The following is a 20705-nucleotide window of genomic DNA, read 5'->3' on the forward strand; positions in this document are numbered from 1 at the left end:
ACAACGTTACCCAAATATCAGGAACTAGTAAAGTGGATAAATACAGACCTCTTTACCTTGCAACCAAAATACATATGGGCCATACCAGTGAACATTAAGCCAAAAGGCATAACTGTACTTGAAAAGAAAGTATCCTAAGCGATTCCCAAAAGCAGAAATCACAATCCCCATAAGAAGGACCAAATTGTTCAGATAGATAGACAGCGACCAGATAGGTACTGTTTCTCCCAGTCAATCCCTGCATGAAAGCAACAAGCAACCAACCACTAAACTAAACCCACAAGATAACAGGAGCTCAGTCCATACAATCTATGATGAGATGAAGCACAATGAAAGATAATTCTACTCCACTAAATTCAACTCTTGTTACACCTAGAGGAACCAACCCATGCTGTACTTAAGAATAGTCCCTTAACCTCCACACATGTTGCACTGATTTCATTACTCATAAAGAACCTGCTCTTAGAGGAACGGAATGCTCTAATGGACCCACCAAAGTAGAGAAGGCCCACTAAGAAACAGGCAATCCTATTACAGGACCGGAGCCTTCTCTTTCTGTACTGTAAAATTCACAGCAGTCAATGAAAACGTTTTAACATGCAAATAAACTACATTTCCCATGATGCTTCACAACCAATCATGTTCCATCAGACCCTATAAGAGACACCGTTTCCTTCCCAAGAGCCTCTTTCTTTGCTGCTCAAGGCGGAGATAAGTGCTTTTTCAATATATTATTCAAACGGTAGATTTTGTGACATGCTTGTACCCAGCTGTTTCCCCCACACGTTCGCGCCTGCGGGAACGAGCTGCTAGTGTTTATAATTACATACAATGTGTGCTTGTGCATATCCGCATGGATTGTTTTCTCTGGTAATGTTTGGACTTTGTTAAAGAAGAGCACCAGTAGCGCGTGAGTCACGAGCCTCCCATAGCGGGAGAGCATTGCAGTGCACCGAGGGAAGTGGTGTCAGCCCCAGAGTATTTAGATCGCGGTCTCCCCTGTGACACTATTGAAGCCTCCCCTCATAAGACCAGATGCCACTAACAGGAGCCTTTTGCGTGGCTGTACCTGCATAGTCCAATTGGGCTATTTTTGGGCAGATTTGGGCTATGCACGTCTCGCACTTGATCTGATTGCCGCCGGAGCTCAGAAAGCCCGGGGTTTTTCAAACGGCAAGTGTTTCTTTGTGTACACCTCACTGGCTTGAATAATCGTCGGCCCTGGAAGCGCGTGCATGCTCCAAATAATCATTTACACGGCTCTTGATGTCCTGTAGCTGGGGTTGCAATAATTAGAGACTACAGCATTGCTGAGGACCCCACCAAGCGAGGCTCCAGCAACGACCACCTCAAGTGCATCTTGCTCAACACCCGCTCCATCCACAGGCACGCCGTCGAACTCTGGAACCTTCTCGACACAACATAACCAGACGTCGCCTTCCTCACAGAAACATGGATGAACGCCTCCTCAGCTCCCGACATCGCCATAGCCATCCCGGATGGCTACAAGATCGCCCGGAAGGACCGCGTCAACCAAGCCGGAGGAGGCATCGCCATCGTCCACAGAAACACCATCCGAATCACGACCAACTCCGACGACACCCTCACCGCCGCCGAACACCTTCACTTCCAGATACACACCGACCCCAAGACCACCCTCAGAGGTACCCTCGTCTACAGACCCCCGGGACCACGCACACAATTCAGCGAAGCCATCGCAGACTTCGTCAGCCCGCACGCCCTTACCTCCTCAGACTACATCCTCCTAGGAGACCTCAACTTCCACCTGGAGAACAACAATGACAGCAACACCGCCACCCTGCTGGACAACCTCGCCACCTCGGACTCAAGCAACTGGTGAACACCCCCATCCACATCGCCGGCCACACACTTGACCCCATCTTCTCCTCCAGCAAGCACATCTCCTTCAGCCACTCCACCGGACTGCACTGGACAGACCACAGCTGCGTCCACTTCAACTTCAGGAGAACCACGACCCACAACCACCCTCAACAGGTTCCCCGCAGAAGCTGGAGCAAGATCACCGCCGACCAGCTCACCACCTCCCTCAGCCAGAACCCCTCCACCGACACGACGGACCCCAACGAAGCAGCCCGCAACCTCACACAGTGGCTCACCAACTGCGCCGATGACCTCGCACCACTGAAGAACCCCCCCAGCAGACACGGCAGCAAGAAAGCCTCCTGGTTCACCAACGACCTCAAAAACTCCAAGAAAACCTGCCGTACCCTCGAGAAAGCCTGGCGCCATGACCAGACTACAGAAAACATGACAGCCCTCAAGAACGCCACCCGCAAACACCACCAACGACTGGACAACAACTCCCACAAAAGCAAGGAACTCTTCAGCATCGTCAAAGAGCTCTCTAGCCCCAGCGCCTGCAACAACGACATCACATCCTCGCAGGACCTCTGCGACTCACTCGCCTCGTTCTTTCACCGCAAGTTTGCCGACATACACAACAGTTTCGGCGCACAGACCGCGCACCCTACCACCGATCTGGCGCCCCCCACCACCACCCTCCGCACCTGGACGACGGTCAGCACCGAAGATACCACCTACACGATGAACACCATCCACTTCGGCTCCCCAACCGACCCCTGCCCACACCACATCTTCAACAAAGCCGACTCCATCATCGCACCCCATCTCCGGAACATCATCAACAGCTCCTTAGCATCCGCCACCTTCCCAGAGAGCTGGAAACACGCCGAGCTCAGCGCCCTCCTGAAGAAACCCACCGCGGACCCCACGGACCTCAAGAACTTCCGCCCCATCTCGCTCCTCCCCTTTCCGGCCAAAGTCATCGAGAAGATCGTCAACAAACAACTCTACGCCTTCCTCGAGACCAACAGATCCCTCGACCCCTCGCAGTCCGGCTTCCGAGCAAACCACAGCACTGAGACCGCCCTCATCACAGCCACCGATGCCATCAGGTCCCTGCTCGGCAATGGGGAAACAGCTGCCCTCATCCTCCTGGACCTCTCGGCAGCCTTCGACACCGTATGCCACCGCACCCTGATACAGCGCCTCAGCAATATCGAAATCCAAGGAACGGCCTTGGAATGGATCATCTCGTTCCTCGCCGGCAGAACCCAGAGAGTCCGCCTTCCCCCGTTCCGGTCCGTGGCCACCAAAGTCATCTGCGGCGTCCCGCAAGGATCCTCGCTCAACCCCACCCTCTTCAACGTCTACATGAGCCCCCTCGCAGCCATCGCACGCCAACACAACCTCAACATCATCTCCTACGCCGACGACACCCAGCTGATCCTCTCCCTCACCAACGACCCCGCCACAGCCAGAGCCAACCTCCAGGAAGGAATGAAAGACGTCGCGGAATGGATGAAGCTCAGACGGCTGAAACTGAACTCAGATAAGACGGAAGTCCTCATCCTGGGAACATCCCCTCCGCCTGGGACGACTCCTGGTGGCCCCCTGCCCTGGGCTCCGCTCCAAAGCCAACGGACCATGTTCGCAACCTGGGCTTCATCCTGGACTCCTCCCTCAGGATGACCAAGCAAGTCAACGCCGTCTCGTCATCCTGCTTCAACACCCTGCGCATGGTCCGAAAGATCTTCCGGTGGATCCCCACTGACACCAGGAAGACGGTCACCCAGGCCCTCGTCACCAGCCGACTGGACTACGGAAACACCCTCTACGCTGGAACCACAGCCAAACTACAGAAAAGACTCCAGCGCATACAGAACGCCTCTGCACGACTTATCCTGGACACCCCCCGCTTCAGCCACATCTCTCCCCAGCTGAGAGACCTGCACTGGCTACCCATCAGCAAGAGGATCACGTTCAGACTCCTCACCCACGCACACAAGGCTCTCCATGACATGGGACCCACATACCTCAACAACCGCCTCACATTCTACACACCCAACCGCCACCTCCGCTCCACCAGCCTCGCCCTCGCCACCGTCCCACGCATCCGCAAGACCACCGCCGGAGGAAGATCCTTCTCCTACCTGGCGGCCAAGACATGGAACTCCCTCCCCACCCACCAACGACTGACCCAGAACCATCTCTCCTTCAGGAAACAGCTCAAGACCTGGCTCTTCGAGCGGTAGCGGATCCTCCTCCCCCCAGTGCCTTGAGACCCTACGGGTGAGTAGCGCGCTTTACAAATTCATTGATTGATTGATTGATTGAGGAATCAAGTTCATTCCTTATAATCTGGGTGCACGTGGGTTGGCTCCCCCTTGACTCCTCCACGAAATAGACCTTATATATATATTTCGTCCTTAATTAAAGTTAAAATACAAAAAATGGAAGATTGGGTCAGATTTGAGGATGAGGAGGATGAACCTTATTATGAGGAACTACAGGAAACTGTTTTGGACGATAACATTGTTGACGCTCTGCATGCCTCGGTCCAGCACTCCATCAACAAGTCTATTGAGAGTACTGTACCCAATACTGTACAGCAGGCATTAGCAGGAGTGCTAAAACCTATTACTAAGCAATAAGAAAGCTTTGCAAAGCGCCACGGGTTTCAGAATCCCCATGTCCTTGAGCCTCAAACCGATTCCTCAGGCTACAGTAAAGACAAGGCCAAATCAGTAACGTGGCCTGATGCAGGTGCCCTAGCTAGTTTACCCCAAGGCCCCATGGACAAGCATGGCTATTATACTCCAGCTTCCACCAGAGGTGGAAAAGCGAAGCGTAACCAGAAAGTGTATATTGACACTGACACTAATGACACTGAATCTACCGAGTCAGATGATGGTGGACCACGTATAAAGAAGAAAGCAAAGTAAATGGTCATTCTAGTACCCAATATGGCGCCCCAAAATCCAACCACCCCATTTACTTTTAATCCTGCAGATATTGTACACCCAAGCTCCTCAGATTGGGCTCCAGTGCCAGAGTTAGCAGAGTACCTTCATGAAAATCTCAGGAAAAGGGTTAGATGAAAAGATTCGTAACCGGCTACGGTCGGAGTGCCCTAGACCAGACATTCCAGATAAAGTGGCAGAAACACCAAACATTGATGCCAACTGGCTTCGGATGAGCCAGGTGCCTTAGCAGAAGGTAATCTTTTTGGAGATAAGTTCGTCAAAGACGTCTCGAAGTATGTGGGCACATTTACGTCTTTAGACAAAGCCCAATCCAGCAACAAAAGGGTCTTTTAAGCGGGTCTTTTTATCAGGGAACGCTCGCCAGGCCGCCCCTATTATCAAGGTCTCACCAGAGGAGATTACGGACGAGGTAGAGGTGATTGGGACTCTACCAGCGGCGGTACCTTCTACCCCACCCGACAAAGATTCAACAAACGCCGTTTCAATAGAGGGGGACATAGAGCAGGATTCCAATCCCAAAATTCCACAGGTAAGAATTATCGATAAGTCAGAGTTACCCATGGGGGGTCGTACCTAGTTCTTCCTGCACAATTGGGGGGCCCTGTCACAGGATGCATGGGTATTGCAGACGATACAAGGTTTTCATCTGGAGTTTTACCAGACTCCTCAACAGGACTCTTATCCAAGGCAACTCAGTTTTTCCCAACAAGAATGTGCTTTTATAGATTCAGAAATCGAAGAATTGCTGCAAAACAGCGCGGTTGCCTTATGCGACAACGGTGCTCGCGGATTTTGCAGAAACGTCTTCTTGGTTCAAAAAAAGGGTGATGCCTCAGATTGGTTTTAAATCTAAGAGATTTCTATCATTTCATGGTATACAAGCATTTCAAGATGGAGGGTATCCATCTTTTAGCAGATCTACTCAAGAAGGGAGATTGGATGGTCCGTTTGGACCTAAAAGATGCATATCTGACAATTCCTATCTTTCCTCCCCATTGGCGTTTCCTGTAGTTCCGGTGGAGGAACCGGTGGCTGGAAGATTTGGCCCTTCCTTTCGGGCTTTCCTTGGCTCCATGGTGTTTCACCAAAGCCATGAAGCTGGTGATAACCCATCTGCAAGAACAGGGCAGTCACATGATGGTATACCTAAACGATAAACTTATCATGGCTCAGACACAAACTTTAGCTAACCTACACTTACAAATGACAGTGTCACTCTTGCAGAAATTGGGATTTGTCATCAACGAATCCAAGTCAGTCCTCTGACCATCTCAGACGATAGACTTCCTAAGTTTCATCATAGACTCTCAGACAGCTCAACTAAGTCTTCCCAGATCAAAATTACGAGATCTCAAGAAAGAACTGACATCGGTGCTGGCCAAACAGAGGGTCTCCCTCAGAACAGTTGCCAGAATAGTGGAGTTACTGGGGTCTTCAATACAAGCCATTTTGCCGGGCCCACTCACCATCGGGTTCTTAAGAGATTAAAAATCCAAGACCTCCAGAAAGGATTGTCGTACACAGATCTAGTCCTGTTGACACAGGAAGTGAGGGAGGAAATTCAATGGTGGTTGGGCCACATAGAATCGTTGGATGGCTGAGCTATCTCCTGCTCCCAATTAGAGGTGACAATAGCGTCAGAGGCCAGCCGATGGGGCTGGGGAGCACGTTGCGGAGATATTTCCATCAGAGGCAGGTGGTCACTCCAAGAACTGTCTTTACACATCAACTGTCTGGAGTTGTTGGCAGGGTCGTTTGCAATAAGGACACTCTCCCCCAAACAAGTCTCTTGTTGCATTCTACTCAGGATGGACAATATCTCAGTGGTGAATATATCAACAAGTTCGGAGGCCCGAGGTCATCTCTCCTGGTGGAGATAGCCATGGACTTTTGGCACTGTTGCCTGAATCATCCGATATCTGTAGTAGCGGAGTACATCCCGGGCCAATCCAATACTGTTGTGGATTGGAATTCCAGATATCTGACGGATTACAGCGATTGGTAACTCCAACCTCGCCTGTTCCAATGGTTACAGGCAGTGTAGGGTCCTTGCAAAATAGGCCTATTTGCCTCCAGATTGAATCAACAACTGCAAGCGTTCTTCAGTTGGAGGCCTGACCCACTAGTGAGAGTGACGGACGCTTTCTCCCAAGACTGGTCAGTGAATCTGAACTATGCATTTCCTTCATTCATTCTAATTCCTAGAGTGGCAACCCAGATAGCCCAAACAACAGGCGGAGGTGATTTTGGTGACGCCTCTGTGGAAATTGCAGCCCTGTTCCCAATACTGTTGGAAATAAGCTGCGATTATCCCAGGATGCTCCCTTGGTCTCAGACGATGCTCGAGGGCCCTCATGGAGAACTGCATCTAATGATAATATCGGAACAGTTGTCCCCGATGGCATGGAGGCTTTCCAGCTACAATGGGAAATGCCAGGCATTTCGGACAAAGCTTCCAAATTCATTCAGCAAGCCTGGGCCCCTTCCACGAGAAAGAGATATTCATCAGCTTGGAAATGCTGGGTACGTTGGTGCCTGGAACAGCACGTGGATCCCGTGGGGGCGGAATTATCCAATGTTGTAAATTTTCTATCAGACGAAGCTTCGGAGGGTTTGTCTTACCGATCAGTAAATAACTTCAGATCGCAATATCAGCAGGTCATAGTCAAGTGGATGGGAAACCAGTAGGTATGCATCCAGTGGTGTGCAAGTTGCTTAAAGGAATCAGAGTTGCTAACCCTCCTAAACCGAAGTATTCATATTTGTGGGACGTCTTTTTGGTCCAAACCCTCTTTGACAGATGGCCGGATAATGCTCAATTATCCAGAAAACAATTGTCTTTCAAGCTAACCATGCTTTGTGTTTATCTGCATGCAGACGCTCTTCGGATATGAGCGTTCTGGATCTTACAGGTGCAGTGTTCACTCCAGAAGGAGTTTTTTTACCATTACTGTCAGGACAAAAAAAAAAATCACGTTGCATAAAATATAATGCTTTTCCCAACAATGCTAAGTTGTGTGTAGTTCAATGCCTAAAAGCCTACGAACAATGTACACAAGCCTTACGACCAGGGGGTTCTACACAATTGTTAATTGCATTGCAAAACCCGTTTAAACCGGTATCTGCTGCTACAATAGCCAGATGGTTAAAATCAGTCATGAAAGAAGCAGGTATTGATACCCAGGTTTTTGGTGCTCATCTGCATGTGGAACTATGGCCTCCAAGACTTTTACGTTAGGTTCAACCATTCAGGACATTATGAAATCTGCTAATTGGTCATCCGAATCTACGTTTAAACAATTTTATTATAAACCAGTGGGTGATATAACTACTGTGGTATTTGATAAGCGTTAAACAAGAAATAATCGGAGCCTCCGGTCCTGTAATAGAGTAAAAAATTTGATAGCATTCAATTCAATTCAATTAAGGACACGGAGGGGAGGATTATTCCACCGGATTGTAATTCAATTTGTGATTGCAATTGTAATAATAATGACCCACCCGTATGTTTTATGCATTTGTTCACAGATATTACAGGTTTCTTCTTTTGATCTATTCCAGGTTCAGAAAAGAAAGGAGAATGATTCTTCCCTCTGGTCAGAAATATTGGACCTCGTCCCAGTTCTTGGTTGAGAAGTTGATCTCATGTTGGATGATCGATGAAATTGGTTTTGTTTGATGATTATGTTACGCACTTTGGGCTAAGACTATCAGGCAAAGAAAGAGGCTCTTGGGAAGGAGACGGTGGCTCTTATAGGGTCTGATGGGACATGATTGGTTGTGAAGCATCATGGGAAATGTAGTTTATTTACATGTTAAAATGTTTTCATTGGCTGCTGTGAATTTTACAGTAAAGAAAGAGAAGCAATAATCCTCGCCTCTGTGTCCTTAATAGAACTGAAAATTCTTGGTGCGAATGCTATCAAATTTCTTACTCTAGCCTGCCAAGACCAGCTGGATAATATATCAAATTGGTCTATGTATCGTAGATCCCAGCTTCTCACTGACTTGATGAGTTGCATCTCATCAGGCTTCCATCAAATAGATAATGAACAAGAGCACAAAACCCCTATTGTAGAGTGAGTAGGAATATCAACCCCCAAACATTGGGATCTCTGCATTACAAAACAATACATACTCATGGCAGACAGTAAAGACCTTGGCAGGCAAGATCTCAGACAGTCTTGATAAACCCTCGCTGAGAGAAAAGAACAAGTGCCTATTCAGTGTGACCACCTTGGTTGAGAACACTGGATCCTGGAAGACTAAAAATCATAAAACACTAGAGGGATGGCCTACTTGTTACTTGGACAAGTGGAGAACATGGCTAACAATCAAGAACCAGTAACCACAGATTGAACACACTGATGCCCAAGGGTAAGTCGAGCGCTATATAAGAACATACATACATACATACATACATACATACATACATACATCTCAAGCCACCACAGACAACCACTTCAGGGAGTGTCTATGAAGATCCAAGACTGGGAACAAACACCTGAGTAAGAAAGGCAATTTCAAGACAACTGGGTGGCCACTAATACAATCCCATGAACTATGAGAAGGAGGAAGCATTCCATCCAAAAACCCTGCAAATGTGGACATATGTGCCAGCAGTTAAACATGTTGGTACCCAATGGAATACCACTTTTCGCTATTTCATAAATTGTGCAAGGTGCTTTGAGTTGTTCCTGCCCTCAAACTTCAGCCCAGAAGGAAGTGTCTACAGGAGGCTACCCTGATCAGTCGTGCAACTGCAGCAAAAAGGAGTGCTCCTTTGCAGGTTAGTTGGAGGAAGAAGTCAATCAGGAAAGTGACCTATGAGTCTTCCAGAATTCCAAATGATATGCTCATTACAAGTTATGAAGGCTTATAACATTGGTAATATGGTGCTAAAGTTACCAATACTGCTGAGTACAGTGATTCCCAAGTGTAATATTACAGCATAATTCCAAGTGTTTACGCATCAATTTCCAAGTGTATTGCTTTTATTTTATAGCTATTTTACATGGATCAATTCCACCAGCTTTTCACGAAGCTAAATGTATCTATAAAATATCAGAAAGGTGCAGGTTTTCTCAAACTAACTAGGCATGGGCAAAATTTGTGTTATGCCGGAGTAATTACGCTTGCTGCACGAAATCACTGAAATTATGCCATGTGACAAAATTTCAGCACAAGAGCACTTTAACCAGAACACAATTAGCTGTTGTTCGCAAAGCCTTTGGTTTTGGCACTATTTGTTTTACCATAAAATGAGTTCTCGGGTCAAAAGTGCTGGTTTAGTACTTTGCATAATTGGTGTACTTTTTGTGGAATTTTGCCCAATTCTGAAAAAGCAAATTACATAAAATTTTTGCACCCTTACTTGTAACTCTCAGTAGCAGAATTAGGATTTTCTCCAACGCCATAACAAGGTGCCTTACCGATGTCCAATTGGAAGAAACCTTTCATAAAACTAAAATGGCGCTGAGTGCTGCAGTGCTACCACTGCGCTGCCCGCAGGCCCGGCAGGGATTCTTCGTGTATTCAGGCTCAGGCAGGCGGAAGCGCTGAGTCTTTTGCACTTTGTGTGCAGGGAGTCCCTCCGCAGCACCAGTGCGCCGCTATCTTTTTTTGTCCTTTTTACCTCTCAGGGACTGGCCCACCGGTGCAGTTATCTCCCGCTGCGCTCCTCTCCTTGGTAAAGCAATGTCGGCCATAGGGGCTTCTGGTTCTTCTTCCCAGAATTCCTCTTCTTCCTCTCTCCAGCCTATTTAAGGGAAGGAACCTTACTATTCTTTGTTTTGCAATACTTCAAGTAGTTTCCCGTCATTTTCCTCACTCCCGGCACTACCCCTGTTTTTTTCCTGTATTTTGCCTGGTCTTCTTGCTTTTTGCTGTTGTTTTTCAGCCTTGCTCGTTCTTACAAGCACTTTTGCTGTATCTTCCTGGGCGCTGGACCCTCAGACCAGGTCTCTTGTCCAGCACTGGCCTAGCACTCTTCACCAGTTTCAGGTCCTCCAACGGTACCTAAGCCCACTCCACAAGAATTCTGAAGGTTTCTTGCCTCCTGGCTGTTTGGTCCATGGGGCCCTTTCCAGAAGGCACCAAATGCTAGGTGCCTTCCTGTGTCAGCTGAACCGAAACTACTGGAGGGGGCTGCCCGTAAGACCATACCATCCAGATTCAAAACCAGACTCAGAGATCCTCCAGGCGTCATCAGAGCCTTCCTGAACCGAGACTACTGGAAGGGGTTGCCATAAGACAAGACCATCCAGATTCAAAACCAGACTCCGAGATCCTCCAGACGTCATCAGAGCCTTCCTGTGTCAGCTGAACCGAGACTACTGGAATGTGCTGCCCGTAAGACCAGACCATTCAGATTCAAAGCCAGACTCCACGATCATCCAGGCGTCATCAGAGCCTTCCTGTGTCAGCTGAACCGAGACTACTGGAAGGGGCTGCACGTTAGACCAGACCATCCAGATTCAAAACCAGACTCCGAGATCCTCCAGTCGTCATCAGAGCCTTCTTGAACTGAGACTACTGGAAGGGGTTTCCCGTAAGACCAAACCATCCAGATTCAAAACCAGACTCCAAGATCCTCCAGACGTCATCAGAGCCTTCCTGTGTCAGCTGAACCGAGACTACTGGAAGGGGCTGCCCGTAAGACCAGACCATCCCGATTCAAAACCAGACTCCGTGATCCTCCAGGCGTCATCAGAGCCTTCATGTGTCAGCTGAACCAAGACTACTGGAAGGGGCTGCACGTAAGACCAGACTATCCAGATTCAAAAACAGACTCTGAGATCCTCCTGGCATCATCAGAGCCTTCCTGTGTCAGCTGAACCGAGACTACTGGAAGGGGCTGCCCGTAAGACCAGACTATCCAGATTCAAAACCAGACTCCGAGATCCTCCAGGCGTCATCAGAGCCTTCCTGTGTCAGCTGAACCAAGACTACTGGAAGGGGCTGCCCGTAAGACCAGACCATCCAGATTCAAAATCAGACTCTGAGCTCCCCCAAGCATCATCTGAGTGACATAAAGAGGCAAGGACCTGACCTAATTATGAACCAAATGGAGGAGAAGACGTGAAATAGTAGGACCAGAAATTGAGGCATGAAGGTTCTTCATAGGGGAAACCCTCTGTCTGAGTACATCAACGAGTTCAGATCAGTATAAGGAAACCTGAGGCATGAGCCTGGAACATCCAGGGGCTGTAAGGTTCTAACGACCCTTGATATCAATCCCTAGTCTAGCGCGTTTGTGATAAAATGCATATGAAAATCCGGAGAGAAGTTGGATAGGTCATGTTGTGCGTGTGGGCGGTATCCATGGAAACAAGGAGAGCGAGGGCCAGAACCCGGAGTCATAGAAAGTCTGGACCCAGAGATAGATCTGCCTTTTGGAGAATGCTATTTGCACTGTCTAGGCTGAGAAATGACACAGCCTGTTAAATACCAGGCTAAAAGTGTTGTCCATTGTGAAGGGAGAGCTGCTGGCCCAGGCTTATTTTTCAGCGACTAAATTGACAAAGACATGATGTTGTGTGTCAATACCTTCAAGGCAGTACAGAGAATTATTAGAAACTATTCCCCTCAACATGTTTCTGGGAAATTCAATCATGGCAGGAGGCACCTAACCAGGTTTCTAATACTCTGTAAAAAAAGGCCGATATTACTGGTAGGACCACTGACAATCAAGCCTCTGATTCTCGCACTTAGGATGGGGCCTTGAAAGAGAAGGTTAGAAGACATTTTAGTGGGAATTCCAAAGCCCCCCCTGATGAGATGCTCTGCCCACAGTTCTGGGACGATGAAGGGAAGGACATACATTCAAAATGTTTAAGAGTTTTGGGACTCCTCTCTAACCATGGAATGCAGATTCATTAAGCTTCTCATAGATGAAAATAAAAAAGAGTTACTAAGTAAATATAATTGCACTAGTTTTGATAATTAATAGATGCAAAATGTACGCCCCGTTGTGCTTTATGAATGCAGGAATGTAGGATAACAAGCTACTACCACATTTCTTCCCTTTCCTAAAATTAGCTAAAAGAGCATGTGCCCTGTCTGCTCACTGAATTTGTGCCATGTTTTATCAGGTGAAAATCAGGCATGCAAAATCCCTGGTGGCGCAATTTGAATCTGGATTGTAACACTGAGTAGGTTGCAAACTGCAGCTTGTCCTTGATTTAGTATTAGTACAACAATATAAAACAGGAAGTTAGTGCTGAGTTACAGAGAAGAGCTTACACACTATCAGGTAATAGCAAAAGCAGATCTGCACACCTCATGGATCATGAGCAGCTAGTTTTGGTAGAGAAAAAGGGAATGGTGTACATCTAGTCATAAATGCCTGACTGCGTAAAAGGATCTCAACATGGAAGGAAGTCATCTTCTACATGATATTCTCAGATAAGGTAACTGCCATGTGAGGTGGGGCCTCAAGAACATGTGGCTCAGTACTGTGCCACTGGTTCCTGTGCAAAGGTAGCATGTAATGCAGAAATGGATAAGGACTTCGTTTTAAGTCAGGTCTCTTGCAATGTATCACTGTATATGATATATTTCGCTTTTTTTGTAATCACAGCGAATGATGAATCAAAACATGTTTCAACAAAGTTAATTCTGGGTCGTATTTCAATGAGGCAGCGTTCTGGATTTCTGGCACAATTATTCTACCTGGTGTAGTAATCATTTACAAATGTTTCATCCTGGAATAATACGCTGGGGTTAGTGTGCCATTTGATGAAACATTGATGATAAACACTGTAATCAAGGGCAGTATCCTTGATAGACATTATTCTACATACATTGTTTGCCCTCGGTGGTATTTCCCCTGAGATGTTTTCTAGGGCACTATTTATTGTGCTCAAATTATCAATCAACTTCCAGCTACCACAACAAACCAACTGCAACCAACTACAGACCGATCTCCCTCCTATCGGGCCCAGCCAAAGTCTTAGAGAAACTAATCAACAGATTCCTCACCGACCACCTCAGCAACCACCAGCTTTGGACCCAACCGAAGTACAGAAACAGCACTCATTGTCATCACAGACGACATCTTCATGATCCTGGACAGAGGTCCCTCATCCCCCTGGAGCCTCTCAGCAGCGTTTGGCACTGTCTACCACCCATCCTCATCAGATGCTTACAGGAGCTAGGCATCCAATCGTCCGCTCTCCGTTGGATCTGCTCCTTCTTGATGGATAGAACTCAAGCTGTCAGTCTAGCACTGTGCACCTCTGAAGCCTGCAAACTTATAGATGAAGTTCCCCAGAGTTCACCCCTAAGCCCTACCCTCTCCAACGCATACATTTTATTTTATTTAATTTAATGCAGTTTTCTATAGCGCAGACTTTTCCCAAAGGTGTCAGAGCGCTTTACAATTGAACCAAGTACGTTACATAAGGAGAGTTACACACTAACAAGTTACAAATGTAATTAGGATAATTAAAAAAGTAAAAATAAATTAAGAGGTGGCAAAATTAGGTTAAAACAGATATAGATACATATTTACAACATTGAGCTCAAACAAATGGCAGGCGGGCTTGAGGGTCATGAAAAGGGTTGAATCAATCCTGGAAGTGTGATCACTTAGGCCAGTGTCATACGTGCAGACAACATCAACATCCTCTCCTACAATGATGAAACGCAACTCATGCTCTTCCTGTCAGACAAGATCCCAAACACAAGGACCAAGTTCACCACCGGCATGACCCAAGTAGCCAACTGGATGAAGTCCAACTGTCTCAAGCTCAACAGCAACAAGACAGAAATACTGATATTTAGCAATAGCGCCTTATCATGGGACTCCATCTGATGGCCGGCCTTCTCTGTAACTCACACCACACCTCAGGAACTTCACTGTCTCACAATACACCAACATACACAGTTCAAGTTCCTCACTCACACATTTAAGTCCCTACACAACACAGGCCCCGCCTATCTAAACAATCCCATATCATTCTACCAACCCTTCAGATACTTTCGCTCTGATGGAATCCCAATCGCACACATCCCACAAATACACAGGAAAAGATCTGGAGGCATAGTCTTCTAGTACATAGCTCTTAAAGCATGGAATGGCCTCCCAATACAGATCAGAGTCTCCTCCTCTCTTCTTGAGTTCCACAAGATGCTGTTGACCTGACTTTTTGATTGACCTCCCACCCTAGGCAAGACTAGACACACGATCGATTAATTAATCAATCAAGTCATATTTGTAGAGCGCATTCTTGTCACCCCAGAGGTATCCAGGTGCTTGCTGTGGGTAGTCAGTCGAAGAGCCATGTCTTGATCCCATTCCTGAGGTCGGTCAATGATGGTGAGGTGCGAAGGTGGAGGGGGAGGGTGTTCCAGGCTTTGGCAGTGAGACAGGAGAAGGCGCATCCTCCGGCGTGGCAGCGATGTATGCGAGGGATCTGTGCAAAGGCAAGGTGTGCAGAGCGCAGGTTCCTGGGGGTCGGTGAAAGTGAAGGCAATGGTTCATGTAGGTGGGTCCTTGGTCATGGAGGGCTTTGTAGGGGTGGGTCAGAAGCTTGAAGTGGCATGTCTTCCTGACCAAGAGCCAGTGCAGGTCTTTCAGGTGCTGGGCAATGTGGATTCTCTTGGGCTGGTTGAGGATCAGTCTGGCGGTTGTGTTCTGAAAAGTCTGAAGTCTTTGCATGAGTTCAGTGGTGGTGCCTGCATACAGTGCATTGTCGTAGCCCAGTCTGCTGGTGATGAGGGGCTACATTACCATCTTCCTTGTGCTGGTGGGCAGCCACTTAAAGACCTTGCGGAGCATGTGGAAGTATGCTGACGAGACGGAAATGACCTGCGTTTCATGGAGAGTTCACTGTCAAGGATGATGCCGAGGTTATGGCCGTGGTCTTTCACAATAGGAGTGTGTCCGAGGTCTGATGGTCACCAGGAGTCATTCCAGAGGGTGGTGCGTTTGCCGAATATGAAAATTTCCATCTTGTACGTGTTGAGCTTCATGCAGTTGTACTTCATCCAGGCTGCTCACCTGCCTAACACCAGGATATCCTCACTGTTGATAGTGCGCTCTACAAACAAACATAACCTGACAATCTGTGGGTTCCATTCTTCATAGCATTGGTATTTCAGAGAGTCACCTTATGGACTGTTCTGTTGGCATGATCCTTCCTGGGATGCAGGGCTTTATTGTATCAATCTAGCCCACTGTCAAGAGAAGAACCGGTTATTAAAGATCTTAAACTGAGTTATAAGTCTGAGCCGCAGGCCATTACCTATAACTAGGAAAGGGACATTAACAACTGTTATAGCCCAAGGGAGGGTGGCAATAATGATATTGGAACATTACACCCATCGAGGATGCCACTTTATTGTGTTCAATGGAGTTCTCAAAATTCCAATGTTCTACCCTTCCTAGCATAACATTCTTGCAGAAGTGCTTGTCATGGTTATGCTTTCTAGAGCATTATGGCAGATCATTTTCTAATCATGTGTGCCTGCAATACACACTCTAATTTAACTGTACCTATGGCACTTACCCTAGGAGGATCCACAGGACAGGATGCAATTTGTTCTCCAATGGGCAGCAGCTTCCCTGCCTGGAAATAAGAATGCAAGGACAGAGTTAAATCAGTGTCAGACAACTAAGAGAACAGATATGACTAGTAATATTATCAACACCAGTTAGTATGAATAAGGAATTTAGACTTTCTAATAAGGTGTTGAAATGCAATAACATTATGTCCCCAGAGTAGAGTCAGGGGTAAGAAAACAACTATAGAGCCACAGTAGGTCATATTTGAGGTGGTTACTTTTTTGTGTTATTGGTGGTGATTGGTGGAGAAGCTACAAGTGAAGAGGAAATCAATGTGATACAAGCAATATGACTGGCGCTCAACAATGAGGTCTGGAGCCTACCAAAACCTGAAATGCGTGCAAAGGATTTTGAAAAAATTAACATTTCGCCAAACATAATAAAATAAAATACAACCTTTTTGCCTTTCACAGAGCGCAAAACAATCCATTACGCTTTAGAACCACACAAGATAACTTGACTTAACGCTAAGACGGGATCAGGCCATTGAGTGCTCCACTGTCAAGAAGTGTTCTATACGTTGCATCATACATTGAAAAGAAAACAATGCAAATACCTTTATTGCTCATAAACCTGGTTTCCTTAAAGTACTTCAGAAAGTAAAACCCCCTGAGTTTAGGCATTCTTTCAGATAAGGGTGTGTGGTTTCAGAACAGACAGCTTCTCACCTGAGAAGCCTGTTTCTTATGACAAGCACACTTTTTAGCAACAGATGCAATGTTCTGAACATATGATGGACGATGGATACTCTCATTTACCTCGATTTATTCACCTTTGTTTGCCTTCAACTATGAAAAGATATGCCATTTAATCTTTGTATCACTGACCACATATGAGGTGAATAGCAAAGGTTAACAGACCACCCCAAAGTATGAGTTGGCATGAGCAAAGGAACAATTTAGATTGTATTGGTTAAATCTTCTTGGACAGTCAAAACGTAAATGGCACTTTCCTGGTCACTCTTTATCTCACTCTTTCAGGTTTCTTTACATCTTTGCTTTCTACCTTTATCACTATTTTTCCATCTTTCTAGTAATGAAGGGATGATTATTTTACCAATCCCTGGCCTTTAGCAATCCAAGTAATGCAAATCTTATCTGGACACCAGCAGATGAAAGGGTATTCAGTAATAGCACAGACGGAGATACCCAGAGACCTACATTTGTGATTCATTTTTTGTTAGCCAATATCTTCTTGCACCATAGGAGAATTGCATCACAATAAATGAGCGTAGGCAAGTAGCCTGCATAATCTCCCTTACATCTCTTTGACTTAATATCTTTTTGTAAGTTTGTTTATAAAGTTTCCAAGGAGTCCAATAAACTCTCAAGAAGATGTTTTGCTGTATTATTAGAATCTGCAGGCGAGGGCGTAGTTTTAATATGAGGGTGGTATATCCCATCAGGAGAAGGAGCCTATTGGCGTAGTCATGTAATTTTCCAAGTCCTCAAATATTTTTTCAAAACACCTAGTGCCTTTCTGAAGTAAGAGATGGTAAATGTGGGAGAACGGTTAAACAAAATGTACACATTCTGGTTATTTAAGATCTAGATTATTAAACTGATTCATGGAATTGGTGAGTACAATTTTTAGATGAAGCTAATTCCATTTTTTGTAGTGCATCCCATGAGCAGTCTAGTGAATGGTAGTATCTTCCCATTGCACCACACTTGGCTCATGTAAAAGATGCCTCAGTTGCTCCATTGACTCCAGCAGAAAGACCTATTTTGTAGCCTAAAGTAAGATTTGAACCATACTGTAGCTTTTTCATGCATATAGAAATTTAATTGTATGTGCTTAAATACTCAACAGAAAACCTGTTGAGCTGTGCTAACAATAATCTTTGTCATATTTGATACTACAAGAGACAAGAATGATTGTTCGAATTAATATTTGGCATAGGAGTTTGTTCAATATTTATCCATGTAGTTGATTCACTAGTTGTGCTTTTATGGCAGTGTCTGGTCTGGCACAATACACCCTCATGGCATAATGATATTAGGGGCGTCAAACTCCCATCAACAAGTGTTCTTAGTCTTTTACAGGACATTTGTTTTTTATATTTTGACCCCAGAGAAAAAATTTACACGTTGTCCTAAAACTTAAATAACTCCTAAAACTTAAATAACTCTGTTAAGACACTTGATTAGGAGTTGTGCTAAAACATATTAAGATTTTGACATGAGAGGCATGTTTATGGTGTTTCTTTTTGCAAATAGTCATAACCCAAGTTTACACCAACTAGCAACTTGATCATTCAATTTGACTAGCATTAATCAGGAATCACTCCAGAGAAAGCCACCAGCAGGGTCCACAGCAGGTCCAGTTGAAACTCATCAGCTGGGCTGTTCAGGAAGGTGGGATTTTCTGACCCAGTAGCTTAACAACAGGCTAGCTAACTATCCTTTGGAGTCTACTGTTCAATCCTGGGTGCAAGTAGGAGCAGGTCCAGCCCTTGGGGTCTCTCTTCACATGTTACAGTAGGTGCAGCCCTCTTTCTGAAGTCAGGGTTTGGCACGCGCAGTCTTATTCTGTCTTCCTCAAGTCCAGCAGTGTTCTGAAGAAGGTATCCAGGCGTGCTACTTGTATGCCCACTAGCTTGTTGGTGGGGATGACTCACTAACCAAATGGGAAACGATTCCCAGGGGCAACCCTATCCATTTTGACATAATTACCTGGGGGTTTGGACTTAAACGATCCCACATTGCCCTGCTTGGCCAAAACCAATATCTATCTTTCCTTGGTCAGAGCTCTGTGAACACCCCAGAGGTGTGCCTAGGTAAATAAGGAACTCCCAGGCAAAACCAATTCTGTGACAGGTTTGCCCCCCACCGGGATTGCTGTCACTCTGTCTATTGGGACACTAACAGGGGAAGGCCCAGGTGTGAGTTACATCTCCCCGTGAGAGTACCTGCCCTTTTGAAGCTTGTACAGTTGGTGGCCACCTCCTCAAGGCCATCTTGTCAGTAGGAGGTCACACCTCTTACAGGCCAAGGCCCTTTTGTCCCGTTTCCTGGGAACTATTCAAACCTCCTAGTAGACTGCCAGGTGACAGGTGAGGATTATCTCTGAAAGAGCTCCTAGAGTCTTTTAGACAGGGAAACGTTCTATAAATGTCATTTTTAAAATAATAATTTAAAGTCAGACTTTAGCATCAGATTGGATTTTAAATTCCTATTAATTTGAACCCTTGAATTATGGTTCTAGCCGTTCCAACGTTGAAGTTATGCATTATAAGGTGTTATAATGTAACCCAGTACTTTTCTACAGCCGCGCCCTGTGCAGGTAAGAGCGGTGGGGTGGGGGGACTTCGACAGACGATGACAAGGGACTGTGAATTATTTATTTAATTTTCCCTCGTGGTAGTCTGTCGAATCCCCCCCTCCCAACCTGGCCCCACCGCTGCACTGCTCTTACCTGCAAGGGCTGAGGCTGATTTTCTATAGGTCTTGTACAGTGAAAAACAACTTTGGAGATTATTCCCTGCCAAGACATGTAAAACTTGAGTACATGTGCCCTGCTTTTTAAATACCATGCACCCTACCCTATGAGCATTTAGGGTCTCCCTTAGGGATGATTTATAGGTATTACAAAGGAAGATTTAGGCCAGGCAAAGGTTTTTTTTGCCATGTCAAATTTGCAGCTTTAAAACTGTATACTCAGGCTGCCGGGGAAGGGTTAAAGACATGCTTGCACTGTCACTTTCGTGGTGGCATAATAGGTACTGCAGTCAACTAGTGTCATTTAACTTACAGGCCCTGGGTACAGTGAGTACCATATACTAGGGACCTACAGGTAAGTTAAATATGGCAATGAGGGATAAGGCAATTATGCATGTTTATAGGGGATCAGAACAGATACACGGGCCACTGGCTGGTAGAACCCACTGTCTAAAAAGTCTACAACAGCATAATTAGTCAAGAAATTGCGGGGTGAACATGCAAACAATTGACCTTTGCTTACAATGATTAACTTTCATATGTTGTTATAACCAAATGTAGCACAAACAAAACATGTTTGACCTACATGTATTATATTGAGAATAAATAGCTGAAATCTTTCTACTCAGATTTTCCTGAGGATTTTGTAGTTACTATTTAAAAGTGAAATAGGCCTATAGCTTACACGCTCCTGAAGATATTTATCCTCTTTATAAATTATTTCTATTGTGTATTGGAAATTATTTGCTGAAAATATGTAGATGAATTCTTTTGCTGTTAATATCTAAATTGTAGACTAGGTATAAAAGTAGAGGGATATTTTTAACAAAATATTCAAAAAATGTATTTGAAAAGCCATTTGGCCCG

The 20705-nt window shown here is 45.8% G+C and overlaps 1 protein-coding gene across 1 annotated transcript in view; it reads right to left on the reverse strand.

Moving 5' to 3' along the window:
- The window catches only part of EFHB (EF-hand domain family member B), a 310345-nt gene that overhangs the window by 270171 nt on the left and 19469 nt on the right, over positions 1 to 20705 (reverse strand). Inside the window, exon 2 of the mRNA XM_085630456.1 lies at positions 16343 to 16402. Within this exon, the coding sequence (XP_085486582.1) occupies positions 16343 to 16402 (60 nt within the window). The remainder of the gene's footprint in view (positions 1 to 16342; positions 16403 to 20705) is intronic.

This window comes from Triturus cristatus, chromosome 10, assembly GCF_964204655.1.
Source record: "Triturus cristatus chromosome 10, aTriCri1.1, whole genome shotgun sequence".
NCBI classification, from domain to species: domain Eukaryota; kingdom Metazoa; phylum Chordata; class Amphibia; order Caudata; family Salamandridae; genus Triturus; species Triturus cristatus.